Source organism: Pteronotus mesoamericanus, unplaced genomic scaffold (genome assembly GCF_021234165.1).
Source record: "Pteronotus mesoamericanus isolate MK-2021 breed Mesoamerican mustached bat unplaced genomic scaffold, CSHL_Meso_final contig_134, whole genome shotgun sequence".
Taxonomy (NCBI): Eukaryota; Metazoa; Chordata; class Mammalia; order Chiroptera; family Mormoopidae; genus Pteronotus; species Pteronotus mesoamericanus.
The window spans coordinates 4588430-4605014 of NW_026555061.1; the positions used below are offsets into that span (position 1 = coordinate 4588430).

Below are 16585 nucleotides of genomic sequence, written 5' to 3' on the forward strand. Positions count from 1 at the left end.
AAACATTAGCGTAATTACTGTGAGACCCAAAGACAAATGCTAGTATCACTGGCCACTAAACTTCTAATAATTATATAATCATTTCTCATTCAAAAGAATTAACAGAATTACCAAAAACCCCCTTAGAGTTTGAGGTAATATGCAAAGTCAGACAGCTAATTTTTTCATACATTAAAATATATTTATTTTTTCTCATTTCTCTAAAATGAAAATATATGTTCACTTTATCTTTCTCCTCTTCTGAAAATTATAAACTTCATACAGTGAATCAAAAAGGAGCACAGGTTAACCATATCACAGTCCATAGCTCAAACATTTCATGGGTATTTAACATTCTAAATGCACAAGACCCTCAGGACTGTACGACACTGAACTCCTCGGTGTGCACATTTAGAATCCCCTGGGACCCTGGGAGCTCCCGGAGAGAGTGCAGACGGAGATAAATGAATCTAACACATTGCAGATGCATGATACGACCTTGCGGGCGGGCGGTAAAGGGAAGAGGGGCTAACCTCCCCAACTCTGGAAAGCTGTGTTCTGTGAGGCTCAAGGCAAAAAGAAAGGAATTATACCCTGCACTCTAGCTGGTGAACTTACTCCTCTTGGGAACAGAGGGAGCAACCCTGAAACCGCCTTACACACATACTAGGGGCACGCCAACGTGTAAATCAACAGCAGTGACAGGGGAAGCCAGGGAGCTCGTAGTCGCCCGTTACAAACAGTGGAGGGAGGCAGCCAGGATGCAGCCTGTTGGGCTGGGTGCAGCTGGGGACACCAGCGTGGACTCAGGTTTACTTTCAACAGAGAGATGCAGAGCGCCAATGCCAATTTATGCACAGACACACACGAGAAGACACACCTGTATTTCCAAACTCCGTCACTGACAGCCTAGAAGCAATGACATCCAACAGTAACAAACACAGCCAATGCCCCGGTCTTCATTTCCACACACCATTCTCCAATAAAAGGAACGAGAGTTCCTTGGGGGAACAGCTGACTTCAGGGCCAGAACAGGAAAATCATGAGGTGACGCCAAAGCATAAGGAAGCGTTCAAAAAGCACACGAAAGGCACCACCACACACAAAGGAATGGGCATGTCCTATGGGACCCAGAAGCCTCCAAGAAGCGCTCCAATGGCTGAAACAGAAACAGTGTATGCAACCAGATAAATAACAATAGTATTGGATGGGCACACAGGCTGAAAATCAAATACTGGGAGTTCATACGGGTTAGGCAGGAGAGAGCAGGCCCATCTCCCACACAGAGGAATCACAAACAACACACTCCCGTCCCTGGGTGGGACGACTTCCCCTTCTCTTGAGTGGGGGCCGAGCTGAGGGACTCGCTTCCCAAGAATGCAGTGTGGAAAGGGAAAGCAGGGAACTTGTGGGGGGACCTGGCAGACACCACCTTAACCAAGGGGCTAAGGTCAATGTCCCCGGTAACAGCATAATGTCATGAGGGTGTCAACCCCATGGCATTCATGCCCAGGCCCATAAACCCAGTCTGATGGTGAGAAAACAACAGACAAAACCAGATTCAGAGACATTCTATAAGCCACCCAGGTTGTGAGAAAACAAACGGCAAAAACTATCACAGACCACAGGAGACTGGGAAGGCGCATGGGCTGAATGCAACACGGCGCCCTTGACCAGACCGTGAGCCAGAAAAGGCACATGGGCAGAAAACCAGAAACCCAAATGCCGTCCACAGTTTAGGTAACAGTATTCTATACCCATGTTACTATGTTAATTTTGACAAATGTATCCGAGCTAAGATTTCATTAGAGGAAGCCGGATGAAGAGCATATGAAGCTCCGTGCCTTAAAAAGTTTTCTAAAAATTTAAAATTATTCCAAGATTACATATTCATTCAAAAAACAGAGACTGCATGGGGGTAGATGTGACATTAAGGAGAACTCTGTTATGTATGTTTACATGGTCTCTTGTTTTAATTTTTAAACTAAAATTGTAAATAATATAGTAAAATGTAACTGTAAATGACAGAACAAAGCCCACACTTCGCTGCGACGACTCTCGGGAAGGGCATCTCGAACTCCAGCCCTGCTGAGATGGCCCCTGCCAACCCTGACAGAGGTCAGGGAGGGGGCACCCTGCAAGCGGCAGCGCCGGGGAAGGGACGGCACTCGGCAGCCGGAGGTCCCCGTCCTGCAGGGATGCCCGCACGTGTTATTATGAAGTGGCGACTGGACACACTCATTCCTAAATTTGATGTCAACCAAGCCCAGATTAGAGGAACTTAGATTACAGCAAGGTGGAGAAATAAACAGGAACAATGTGCTCCTGGGATGCTTTAAATACCAAGGGAGTAAGGAAACCAGGAAACAAATGAGCAAGCGTGAAAAACAACCGGGATCAATCTGGGCCCAAAAAAGGAGGAGAAATGAGTCCTGGTCTCTCTGTGGGCTCTCTTTTTTCCCTTTTGCATTATTATGTTGTCCTTGCTACCAGGAATAAAACTTTGGCTTTATTCATTCAGTTACTTAGATGTAAATAAGTTTTATGTGATGGCCGGGGAGTCTCATTTACAGCAATTTCTCTAGATAAGTATTTCCAAGATCCTAACAACTATTTTACAAAGTGAACTTTGGAAACTAACCCATCTGTCAATCAGAGACCACACATGTAATTAGAAATGTGTCCTGAGAATATGGATTTACAGAAGCTAGGGAGCAACAAAGTTATCTAATTTTGAACAAAACATTTGAGGCTTTTTATGATATTCATATTAATAAGACAAATTGCAAATAGTTTTTTTTAGTATCAGTAGTTGCAATTTTTTTCAATTTAAAAATTATGAAATATAATAAAAAATTTTAGAGGAAAACTGTTTTTATAAAGCATGCTTACAAGCCAAGGGGAATTAAATATATGACCAAATGTTATTTATAAACCCTAGTTACAAGTGACTTAATCATAAGGAATAAGAATATAAAGACATGAACCAAAAAATCAAGTATCATGAATATATTTCTTCTTTTCTACAAAACCCTTCAATTATATCATTACTATTATCCCATAAGTCATAAAAACAGTGCAAACTACAAGATACATACTGAGCACAAATGGAAGTTGGTCAAAATGTTTCTAACAATTAAGAATGATAATAGTCATTCTCAGATTTAAAAGGGTGCCCACTGCTCAATATGCCCTTAAAATACACAATTATTTGGTAATTAAAAGGTAAAATACATTTCAAAAACAAAAACACAGACTAGTCCAGCTCATACTGACTTATAGTTAGCTTCAAGGGAAGGTAAAAATGTAACAAAACTTCTTAAAAAGTCAGTCTATATTTGACCTCTACAGCATTTTACCATTTATACAAATGTTTTTTTAAGCCTCACAACAACCCTGTGAGATAGGTAGGAAGGTATTATAATAACCACTTTACAGATGCAAAGACTTAGGGTCAGAAAGATTGTCATTCACAAAGTTGCATGGCAAGAGACACATCAAGGAAAGGAACTGAGTTCTGACTTCAAAACTGTGGATCTTTCCCCAAAATACTCACTAAAAAGACTAAAGCAAAATAAACCCATGGGGGGAGTGTACACAGTATTCACATACATACACCTCTCCTTACAGAATTAAGTTCCTGAAATGGGCTTAAAAATAGTCTTACTTTCTCAGAGTTAATTATTTCAAAGCCTCATCTTTAATCAATATGGATTAATCTCCAATACAGAAAAATTTCTCCTTTTAGTTCTTCATTACTCTTTTATCATTTGACAAACACAATATTTTATAAACCAAAATTTAAAACAGGGTCTCCTGTACTTTATTTTTTTAAAAGCAAACAATCTACAGATAATTTTAGTTTTAATAAACAAATCTTTAATCAAACACTTATTAAGCTTCAAATTTGTATGTTTCCTTTCTTCTACATCAAGGATAACCTTTTCAGTTATATTTCGCTTGGTCAAACCAAAGGAACACACCTTTGATGGAAGTCCAAAACTACGGGCTACCCACTACTGTCTTTTTTTTCCAACATAAATTCTAACAAAATTCAGTGCACCCGTTCTCAGTGCTTTTCTTGCTCCAGCACATCTAAGGATGCAAAGCATTCCGTGAGCAGTAGTACTGGGTCACTGTGAGAGAGGGTCTTGGGGCAAGGGAGTGCGGGGAACAGACAGCGGCTTTTAAGAAGCTTGGACAGGCCCGTCGCAGCCCACCACCAGCCCTCTCCCATCAGAACCACTGGGTCACGGACGCAGTTAGGCCAGAGTCTTTTCACTTATATCACTTCCAAGCCAGAGCTGCACAATGAAAACTCATCATCAACTCTGTTTTGCCCACGTGTCCTCGATAGACTTGACCCACTCAGACCAAAATCCTAGACCAAAGTAAATTATTCCCCATGTGAAATATATCACAAATCTTTATTACAGATCTAGGTTTGCTCTACTGATTTTGAATACGGGCCTATAATAAAATCTTATCATGAAATAGTTATGTATGGACTAAAAGAATGATAAAACTCATTTGCTTAAAAAAAAAGTACATAAAAAATCATTTGAAGTTAAAATACCATTCAAAGAAAATCACAATACAGATTCATTTTTAAGATTTTAAAATAATACTCAAAGTAAACTCCTATAGCTACAAAGTGCCAGCTCATTCTGCAAACATCTAGCTCTATTATAAGACTGCTAGACCACTCCTCTTAAGGGCTCATGACCTGACCATCAGTTAAAAAAATTTTTTTTCAGATCATGTAATAAACTGTTTTTTTTTTTTTTAAACCGTATATACTCAGGCATATAGCTACTAACACTTAAAACCACAGCCTCACACAGGCAGAAGGGAACTCAAAGATCTGGGTCCTTCTGCTTTCGGCCAAGTGACCATGCACATTTAACATTCACCACAGAAAAATCGTGTGCACTTTTACGCTCAAGAACAACATTATCCAACAGTATGGCCCTTTGGTCTTGGCACCTTTACCTTCGATAAAGAATTTCTCTATGTTTCCTTTGCAAAGAACTGTCCATCAGCTTCTGAAGTCTTAAAATTAACTTTCTTAACTGTCAAAACTGAAAGTGTACAAAACTTAATTTTAAACCACTTCCTCTAACCTCTAAAGGTGCCTATGCGCCTCCCACAATAATCCCCACCAACTGAAACACATCTTTGGTAATAATTAAAGACTTCCCTTAGACCTCCATCACCAATGCTAACCTTACCGAACAGTGTATACCTTTTTTTTCCCCTTCATTCTCACATCTCTCTACAATTCAAATTTAACATCCAGTGACCAAAACCGGACATGCTTCTCAAAAAAGGAGTACACTATTGTAAAGAATAGAGAAAGAACTTCATATATCCATGACTTTGGATGCCATACTCATTTTAAAACATTTGAGCATTACGTTGACTTTTTTACTGACTCACATTCAACCTGTGGCCGACCCAGGACTGTGGCTTCCTTCCCTCTTTATTTATACCTAGCCCATCCTTCTCTGTCCTGTATTTATATGGTTGCATTTTTTCCCCTCCACACACTACTTTACACTTAGTTCACAAAATTTTGTACAGTTTTCATAGATCCATTTCCCCATTTAACACAGCATTTATAGAAATGTTTAAATCTGCACTTTAAAATAACAACTTGTGCCTTAAAAATCTCAAGATTATGAAAGTATGCAACAATCAACACAATGTACACTGTCATTTACAAGCAATACCGGAACTAAGGACGAGAGCACCCAATGCCTGCTGGAAACCTACCTCGGTGGGCTGGTCATTCTTCACTAGGGCTATCCGTGCCCTTTGCAAGGAACCGTCCATCAGCTTGTGGAGTCTTAAAATGAGCTTTCTCAAACCCATCTGCTTCAGTGCTTTGTCTACAAACGGTCTATAAATAGAAGTCAGACAATGTCTGCTAAAGCCTGTTTCTGTGCTGCAGTCTGGTGCTTCCCAGCCAACAGAATCATCCTCCGATTCCAACCTCTCGAGCCGCTTCTGCGCGCAGGCCTGCGGCTGGAGGGTGCAAGCGTGGATAGCGGGCTGCCTGGGCTCTGGGGCTCTGGGACTGGAGACCTGCTCTTCTGCACTCTCATCCGAGCTGCTCTCCAGCTCCTTCAGCTCTCCTTCTGTGTCGTCACCCTCGTCGTCCGGCTCGTTGCCTTTGGATGACCTAGGGGAAGCGATTTCAAACACTGGCCAGCCAATGTCTGATAGATTCTTGATGCCCAAAACAGTGCCCATAATCCTTAGCTTCTGGTTTAAGTCTTTTGTGATGTTTAACCACAAACAGAGCGCCTGCACCCTGTCCTGGAAGTCTTTCGCAGCATATTTTTCATAGTCCTTCTGAAGAGCCTGCAACGATGGATAAAGTGCTTCTATGTACTCCAGCAGCTCCATTATCCGTTTCACCTGCTCAAATGACACCCTCTGACGCTGCAGGTGCTCGTGATACATGGAGTAGCCCGTGACCCTCGTTCCGTGCGGGGCCTCGCACTGCCCTTGTACCGGAGTACCATTAAAACTAGCTCCATTTCTAACAAAGGCAAAGCTCCTGTAGTTAACTTTGAAAGTAAGGATTTCATTGATAATGTCTGGTATGGCTTGACGGGCTGTATATAAAAAGAGGTCCTGGTCGTTAATGGTCCGTCCCGCATGCCAAGCCTGCAGCTCTAACCAGATCAGCTCATTCGATCGGTTAAGCCAGAAGGCAGATGTGTTCTCCTGTCCTCTCTGCTCCCTGTCCTTCTTCTTAGAGACTGAGGTAAGCTTCAGCAGAAGTCGTAAAGTTTCAAAAAACTTTAGGCGGTCTGCTGGACAGTCAGTCCTGGAAGTCTGGCGTGCAGTGCGCGCTATAGGCATGGGCACGGACACCGGAAGCTTGGCGTGGCTGCAGCCGAGACTGAGGTAAGGCTTATTGAGATCCACGTCAGGAATCGGCTTTTTGGGCAGGGACCCACCAACCGAGTCCAACATGAAAGAGCACTGCACGTTTTTCTTGTGGTCGCGCTCGGTAGTCCTGATAGCCGCCCTGATCTTTTTCTCCTGCTTGTAGCTGTACTCTTCCACACTCTCCCCGGTTTTTCCAGTGTCTTTATGTGGAGGCTGGGTCGATGCATTCATTTTTTCTATTAAAAAATATACATGACATTATATTACCATAAAATATGAAGTTAATGTCAAGACTGTCAATAAAGCTCACAATCACATGTATTTATGTATTTATATTTTCAGGCTGTTGATGGAGGAAAAAAATTATACCCTACACAGAAAATTAAAATAAAAATATATATAACAGTCCTCTCTAAATTTTTAAAAAAGATTTTATCCTTTTTCCCTGCTGCACTACACTCACTCCTATCTAAAATTCTCTACTGCTAACCTACCCCGAACTGCTGGCCTCAACACTGCGAGGTCAGCCCCCCGCCCGGCATGCCTTCACAGACTGCCGCCTGCCACGTGCGGGGAGAGGCTGCACAGCAGGGCTCCCAGAAACCTGGTTTGAAAAACACCTTCGAGCCCTTCCCTTTCCTTGAACTAAATGAATTAACTCAGAGCAAATCATACATTTTCTGAGTCACTTTTCTCATTGGTAAAATGAAGTAGATTGAGGAAAGAATCCTTACGGTGCTTCTCATAGAAAACTGTAAGACAGAAAGACAAACACCATATGATCTCTTCTATAAGTGGAACCTAATCAACAAAAGAAGAAAAATATAACCAACATTGAAAGAAAAAACAAACCGACAGTAACAAGAAGGGAGGAGGGAGGTGGGTAACAGGGAAAAGAAGGGGAAGGGTCAAGTCAAGGAACATGTATTAAAAAAACTGAAAGATGGTGGGCAAAAATGTACTCCTTAATTTGTTCTATTCCTTGCTTTCTTCTCAGCCACAAATGAACAATAACATTTTAAACTTAACACTAAGAAAACAGAAGACATATAGATTAACTTAGTATAACATGCCTAGTCTTGTTATACTGACACACAAAGTCATTCAAAATTAATTCAAGAAAATAAACACACTTTTCCTTCAAACAACAGAAAAAATTCTTTTAATTCTCGAGCTATGAAATGAACACACACACGTTCCCTCCTGTTAGCACTCTGGCGCGATTAAACACCTACGCCTTACTAAAATCCCTCATTCTGTTGCTTTCTAGATACAACACTCTTGGGGTTCTCTTCTCCCCGTTGAGTCACTCCTTTCCAAACTGCCTCCGTAGGACTTGGCTCGCTCCACAGAAAGTTCACGTACCTCAAAGCGCCGCTCTACCGAACACCACCTGTCTTACCCACCTCTCCCCGTGGCCGCCTCCCCTTCTCCTCCAGGTCCTGACAGCCTCAACCTGTAACCCCTTCCCACTCTCGCCTCCACCTTGCACACGTGCTTTGTTTCACTGAATCTAGGACACACATTTTGTGTTTGTACATCTCTAAAATTAGAACATGTGTTATAGTCAATGGTGATATATTTTAGAAACACTAATGTATTTCATTTACATATATGTACATAGATATTGTTTTTAAAAAATATACCTAAATATTAAATGTAGAAGAGTACTTTCAATAACAAATATTCTAAGAACACACTATGTCATCAATTGTAAGCAGTTCTTAGTACATATTATAATATGCCTTAAGATGTAATAAAATAGTATATATTTACATGGGTTAAAGACTAAACAATTGACCAAAGATATTTGTTAAAAACCAATTTACCTCCCAATCAATTAAATTATTTTAATTGATTTTATTGGGGTGATATTAATAAAATTATATAGGTTTCAGGTTACAATTCTATAATATAATACATCATCTGCATACTGTATTGTGTGTTTACCACCCCAAATTAAATTAGGTTTAAAATAAGAATTTTTAAACAAATATTCCTAAGAGCACTTCCAACTTAATTCACAGAATATTTAATTTCCTTTATGACTCCTCAAAAAGGATTCTGTCTACAGGGATTTGTGCTTATTTTAATATAAAACTATTAAACTAGCAATATTTTTAAAAGACAGTATTTTTTATTTGTGGTTCTAATTTATTTTATCTCTGAATATCTTAAAACTTTTTACACAGTCCGTTCAAGAAATTCCTTCACAACTCTAATTTCTAGCTAGAAATGCTCATCAACCCTCATTCATTAAAAACTTGTCAGGTCAGCCCTTTGCCTCCCTTTTACTGTTTTGCCTAAAAGTGTTCTTTATACCTTTATTAACATAGAACATATATATCATTCATGTCTACTTAGTTAAGAAATGGCTATTTGAAAGCGAAGTAACAAGTGCTTCCAGATTTACACTATATTTCATTTTTTGAGATACAAACCTTGTTTCTGTAAAATACAAAATGATATACACATGGTATCACTGTTTAAGACTGGAGATAAAGATAACAATTTCAGTTTTTAATACACTGAATTCGATGTCCCTATAGGACATTGCATCTAAATTCAGGAGAGAAATTTAGATACTGATTGGAAAATCGTCAATATATAAGATGACATTTAATAACAGGAGAGTACCTAAGAACATCCGTGAAAAGTGTGCAGAAGCAAAGTAAACCTAGAACAGAACGTATTAACTAGTTTACGCCTCCAAATAAATGCCACAATCCCATTAGTCTGCAGAAAGAACTTTTAGCAAGCCTAAAAAACTAAATTGTATAGATTATATACAAACTTGGTAAGCCTACCTTACTTCAGCATGTAAATGGTATCTTACACAACTTCCTAAAATTCTGCGTTTATGAAAAGCAATGGTTTAATATTTGGATCTACAATATGTGTAAAGAGATTTAAACCCCAGTCTAGCCACCATGCAAAAAGAAGATACCAATCTGCTTTATCAAGTAGCTATATTTTCCAAATAATACATTTGTGATGGAGAGAGGAAAGCAAGGGAATCTTCCAATGACTGATGACCAGGAGGCCTCCCTACAACTCTACGGGGCCCATCGGTGAAGGGAGACCCGCGAAGCACTGGGGGTCCCAGGAAAACCTGTCAGCCCAGAGTCACTTTCCCAGCACTTTCTGCTCTGTCGTGACCCACTCCGACATGAGCAAGCAACTTTTACTAAAAGTTTTTTAAGAATAAAATAGAGTAAAATCCCATTACGTACTAATGGACGGGTTGGTTTGTTCCATTTTCTGTTAATACTAAATTCCCCTGTAATTAAGAAAAAGTCAAATACAAACAGAGCTTCCGAAAAGGAGAATGTATGAAAAGTATATAGAATGTTTTACACAAGTTCTAATTTTAGACTACAACACTAGTCCCTAATAGCTTTAGTAAGGCTGATGGGGGCATCCGGTCTCCCAAGTGGTTATAAAAAATTAAATGGCGCAACTTGGTAGTGCTATTAAAGCAAACCTCGAGAGTAGTTATGTTTTCCTTTGGTCAACCAATAATTCTACCAAATGATAAGAGGAAAGGAAAACGAAAAAAATGTGTAAAATGAAACTGAAAGCAACCAAGTAGCAAGCCATATGCTTCACATGTTTAAATGATGTAAGACAATCAACTGAGCTCTCCACCATCCCCACCTAGAAATGGCTCTTTAGAATCTATACAAAACGTATTTATATCAAGTTCTCCCTTACCTGTGTGGTCAAATTCCACACATTGCCCTTCCTTGAGTGCGCCAAAGAGAAAGAGCAAACCCGCAAGATGGTCCTGGGGAAATGAGGCACTAGACTGTCAGCTCAGAAAGGGCATAGGGACCTTCTAGTTCAAGGTGCTCAAATTTCAGTAAACGCTAAACATCACTCAGGTTCTTGCTGAAGGTCAGATTCCCGAGCCCACTCCCAGTGTCTCTGATTAAGCGTGGGGAGAATGACGCCACACTTTGGGAAGCACTGGTCTACTCCATCCTCTTATTTTCAAGGTCAGGCCTTCAAAGGAATTGCCATTATCCTCACCACAACATGGCGATGAAGACAGCCAGCCACTGAGCCCAGGCGGTGAGACGGGCGCCAGAACAGAGCTCCTAACCACCTTCGGCTGTCACACCGCCTTTACAAGGCTCAGGTCACCACGGGGCACTGCGGGTCACCAAAGACAGGTGAGACGTTCAGCGCCATAAAGGAGAGGTCACAGCAGGCTTCAAATTTGTAAGGCTTCAAATAAGGCCACGGACTTGACCAACGGCCCTGAGAAGCGGATTCTGCCTAAACAAGGGGAGCAAGGAAGGCCGGGCGGGTATGTGAAGCCAGCGAAGAGCATAGAAAAACAAAGGCAGGCAAGAGGAGAGTTTGGCCAGAACCGTGAGTCTAACTGCTAATGCTATAGATTTAATTTTTATAAACAGTAAAAACATTTGAAGAATTATGTCCACATAAACAGTTCATGACCATGGCTGCCATCCCTAAAGAAACCGCGTTAAAGGTTAGCCTCACCTCCCTTCAACACGCCAGGCCCTCAGCTACCTGTTCATCCCGACAGGCCCCGGGCGCTCAAAGCTGTCCGCGCAGACGCGGGCGGGCCGCACGCCTGGGACGCCGAAGGCCCAGAGTTCCGCGCGGCGCGCAGGCAGGAGCCCGCAGGCTGCAGCCGGCGCCGGCGCCCGAGCGCCCCTCCCTGCGCGGCGCCGCCCGGCTGTGCCACGTGAATCCGGGCGGGCCTGCTGAGCCACGAGAACGCAGTCCACGCGCCACAAGGAGCCTTACAACATCCACCTTTTCATCTGTATTTTCTGAATTCCTACAACAAATGTGTCGTCTTTTGCAAAAAGAACAAGTTATCTAGGGTTTGGGGCCTTGATCCTAGATAGCTACGAGTCAAGTTTCATTCGCTTCTTCGCCTGGAAAATGGCAGAAAGGGAAGAAAGTGGTTTCTAAGATCCCTTCCAGATCTAAAGAAATTCTGTAATTTCATTTAATAAACAAGTGAAAAAAGCTGAGGAGGAAAAGCGACAACCTGCCCTTCTCCCTCTATCTCCCCCACAGCCCAGGTGGACAGGAAAGCTCGACAAGCATCTAGCAACGGGCTCCCTGACCGACGGAGGGGGTGGCCGGCCAGCCCGGGGCCTGCGCGCGGAAACACTGAGCCTGCTGCGCCCTCCGAGGAGACATACCCACCGAGAACCAGCTCCAGACACAGCTCCGCCACCGCCTCAGGCCTCCCGGCCTGAACGAATCTGCTCTAACCCCTGGCCTCCGCTCCCAGGTCCACAGAAGAGGGAAACCGTGCGCTCAGCCCGGCCCCTGCTTCAAAATGGCGGGGCCCCCGCGGGACGCGAGGGCGGCCAGAGGCTGGCACCGCCCACTTCACCGCGGGCCAGGCGCACGCGCACCTATGCGGAGGCTGCGATGACGGCACTGTTAGAGATCAGGAAGTTGTTGGCATTTGAAAAATTTCTTTGCGAAAACAAGGATTGATTTTAAAGATGAGAAGCTGCAATGGAAAGCTATTAATTTCCCAAGGGGGTAAGTGCAGGCCACAGTTTAACACCCTATGGCAAATCAAGCTTTGAAAGAAAGTGGAAAACCATCTTCCCTATAAGAAAGAAAAACAAGTTACACTTAGGGATGCCTCCATGGACAAGGCTTCACTCAAGCAAATGAGCACAATAAAACCCACTTCTCTTGCCCTCCTTCTTTTTCAAGGAGGTGCTGTGACAGGGACACAGAGTGAACCTGCCAGCTCGCCCCCCTGAGAGCTCAACGCCGGGGCGCCTGGCGCGAGGACAAGCTGGCTGGAGAGAGAGGGAGAGCAGGTGCTGGAGAGAGAAATGGGGCTGGCCCTGCGGTCGGCAGGGGGCGTGTGTGATGGGGCGGTCTCAGAAGAGACAGAAAATGAAGTCCGTCTTTTGCAGTAACAGATGGATGAATTCCAGAAGGCTTTGCAACCAATCGATCAGTTTTAGGACAAGTGGTTTGCTGAAATGGACAGGGAAATGCTAATACCATAGGCTTCAGCGACCTGGGTTTCCATGCCCGAAAGCAGGGTCCAAGGAGGCGGCAGGTCAGCACGAGCTAGTCACCCGCCTCAGACGAGGACAGCTGTGGCTGCGAGGAGGCGGGAGAAGAGGAAAATAGAGAGCACTCCCGCTTCCCAGAGCCTGCGACTCTAAGCACAGAAAGCAGTAGCGCCCGCATCTGTCTGTGGTCACGTGGTCACGTGGTCACGGGTGCGGCGTGCTGCCCAGGCATGTGCGGCGCCAGAGGGCGGGCCAGGCGCTCCAAGGGCAGCCCCGTGGTCCTGGCAGCTCGCGCGGGCCTCCGGCTGCCTAGAGCGCCATGGGAAGGACAGTCTGGCTCTTCCTCTCCCAACGGCCGCTACGGCCAGCCCACCTGGGAGAAGCCAGACACTTCCGCCGATGACGTTCAAAGGGAAAAAGAAGGCCCATGGACAAGAATGTGGTGATTGAGGGGTGGGGGCGGGGGGGGGTTTAAGCGGGAAAAATGGTAATGACAAAAAAAGAAGGAAAAACAAGGGCTCTCTGTCTCATCCACCCGCAGGCACCCGGGATGAGTCTGTTGATTTCCCCACACTCAGTCTCTTCCACAATCTTATTCCTTTCTACTCAAAGGAATGCAAATAACTTCCTTAGGAAAACCCTTTCTGTCTCAGGAGACTTATTTTCTCCTTTACTAATAAAACAGCTAATGGTGAAAATGATAAACATACATGTAAAAGCTGCATTAAAATCGAACTTAAAAAAAGATATAACGTTGGGTAGAAAGGCTCAGTCGGTGGTCACATGGTGTATAAGGACTGTGGCCCCGAGCGCCCTGCGCACCCGCCCGCTCGCGTGCATCTTTCCAAGACTCGCCTTTCAAACTGGAGCGGCTAGCAGGCCTCCCCAGTGCGTTCCTCTGGTGCTTGGCGGACAGGCGCTTCATCTGCCGCGGGGTGCTGGGTGGGGAGGTGCCATAGAGGTTCTCGGAATTCGTTTCATCGGAAAACTCCTCCACGTCCGACTCGGAAGTCTTGCAAGCCAAGCGCCCCCGTGTGCACTCTTGCCTGTGAGGGACAGGGAGCAGAGAAAATACTCAGGAGCGCAGCACGGGAATTCAAATTTAAACGACTCAGAATTTCGGAATTTCTCAAGAACTCCTTGTAAAACTTTGTCACAGCTGCGCCTGCCGGGCACCACCATCCCTCTGCACTGTGGAAACGAAACCCGCACGACCTTCTCCCAGTTCAGGGGACGCCACGGCGGGCTGCGGCCGCTCGTGCCACGTGGGCAGCGATGCGCACTGCCTGCTGGTTGTAAGGTTCTTTCCACTATAAATGGAAGTTTAACCCTAATAACCTTACAGGTTAAGGAGAAAAGAGCAAAGAACTAAAAGGCACAAAGCAGGCAGAACTGAGCACGCCAGTGTGCTCGCCACAGACCAGCTGAAGGGGCGCGGGGCAACCACCGAAGCACCTCACGAGACCCGAGAAACAAAAGGAAGAGCACCGGGGCCTGGGCAGGTCGACCTGTCTGCCTTCTCTGGTGCACAGAGCAACGCAGGGTCGGAGAGGGCGTTGGAAGGGGGGTGCTGTGGAAAAGGAGGGAGAAACGAGCTTGTCTTTGCCTTCAAAATGCAGCTCCTCGTTACCTTGGTGCTCTGCAAGCACTTCCCACCAAGTCTCTGTCCTCAGCCAACTTCCCAAATAATGATAGTTCTGTTTTTCAAAGCTAACAAGGTAAAACCTAATGTTATCAATTGGGAACACATCTAATTCCAAAACAGCAAACCAGAAGGAACCGATCAATCATCAAGCTCCTTTCAAATATTTATCATCAGTCTACACAATTCTGAATATTCTTTATAAAATATATTTTGTATTTTATAAACCTAACTCCCAACTATATCCAAGATATATCCAGATTTTTTTTTCCTGGAAGTTTATATCCTGATATAGAATCAAATCTATTTCAAACACATGAGGCGAGGAAAAAAAGAGCACTCTAAAATGTGTGATACCGTTATATTGAATGGCCTGACAAATAAAACTTTAGAAAATAAATGATCTTTCAAAAATAAAAATGCTGCAGAATGATACAAATTTCCAGCGCTGAAAGCTGTAAAGATCCCTGTGACAGGTTTAAAGCTGGTTTTAATCAGACAAGGCCACTCTAGAGACATTGGTGCGCCTGCCCCATAGTGTGTGCACCCATAGGGCACACAAGTAAAATACCCTTAGAGCTGACTACAACAAACTAAACCAGAAGAAAACTCAGAAATCAGCTTTAAGTGCACCTATCCCCTTAGGCTACCTTCTTATTTAAGACTCACAAGTCATATAACAAACAGCATAACTTTGAGATTCACTTGAAATGCCCTATCCATTGCTTCTATACTCACTGCCAACAGCTGGCTTGGCTGATGAGAGGACATGCTACAATGCCAAGGTCGCTAATTTCATTTCCATTCATGTCAGTGGTTACTGGCGCAGGCCTTGGAATGATTAACAGCAAAGGCCCTGCAGTGTGAGGGACAACTTAGGTTCAAACCGTGCCCGTCAAGGTTACTAGCTGTGCAGGCCTTGGCCCAATTATTTAAAATCTCCACAGTGCACGTGTACATAATAAGGGTAATAAATACTCAGACTCCATGCCAGAGATTAAATCCAGTAACAGCCCTGGCTGGTGTGACTCAGTGGACTGAGTGCCCGCCTGTGAACCAAAAGGTCACTGGTTTGATTCCCAGTCAGGGCACGTGCCTGGGTTGCAGGCCAGGTCCCCAGTTGGGGCGTGAGAGAGGCGAGTGTTCCATGTACCCCTCACACATCCATGTTTCTCTCCCTCTCTTTCTGCCTCCCTTCCACTCTCTCTAAAAATAAATAAAGAAAATATAAATCCAGTAACGCACACTTGACGCAGGCAGGCATGATGACAGAGGGAGGCGGCACAGCGTGATGGATGCCACTCACAGTCCAGGCCTCAGAGTCGCTGCACCCGCTCACCAGCCACTGAGAGCACACGAGCTCTTTAGGCACCTGCTCAACACTGAGAGTGAAGTCTGCTCCTGAGTTCAGCATGATACAGGACCAGAAACCATTTTAACATCTTTAACAGTTTTGATATCATTTCAAACTCAGTCTTATAATTCCTCTCCTCAAATTTCCCCCTAAGGTAACAGTCAATGGTAAGAAAGGACTTTGTATCTATTTTATTACTTTTATATCCCCAACAGTTCCTAGCATAACAGTTCAAATCCATTCAGTGCTTTCAAAATAACGCATTTCACATATCCCAGTGGAAATCTCCAAGGAGCCACAGCACAGTCAGATTCGTCGAGGCCAGACACCAGGGGACACCAGATGCACAGGAAAATGGAGCTGGGCCTGGGAGAACAAATGCGCCCCGTGCAGCCCACGCCCTTTGCCGTGAAGAGGAACACAAACTCGAGAGGTGGGAGCCAAGTCCCGGCCTTACTGGTCGGTGAGTGCACACACAACGAACTTTCTAAGACTAACAAGAAAACTAATCTAGAATTTTTAAGGTTAACATTGTAAAATATTTCAGGAAATTCAGGTGTGAAGATTCAAAAAAATCAAAATAATGGAAATGAAGGCTTTGTGGAAAATACTGACACACCAGCAGGCGTGCACTAGAACGCAGTGTGTCCCACTAGCATGCAACAGCAGCACGTG

The 16585-nt window shown here is 44.0% G+C and overlaps 1 protein-coding gene across 8 annotated transcripts in view; it reads right to left on the reverse strand.

Moving 5' to 3' along the window:
- MAP3K4 (mitogen-activated protein kinase kinase kinase 4) overlaps nucleotides 1-16585 on the reverse strand; it is an 86176-nt gene that overhangs the window by 43247 nt on the left and 26344 nt on the right. For all 8 annotated transcript variants that reach the window (XM_054595502.1, XM_054595467.1, XM_054595485.1 and 5 more), the window contains exons 2-3: nucleotides 13770-13960; nucleotides 5755-7118 (exon numbers count right to left, since the gene is read on the reverse strand). In XM_054595502.1, the coding sequence (XP_054451477.1) occupies nucleotides 5755-7118; nucleotides 13770-13960 (1555 nt within the window). The remainder of the gene's footprint in view (nucleotides 1-5754; nucleotides 7119-13769; nucleotides 13961-16585) is intronic.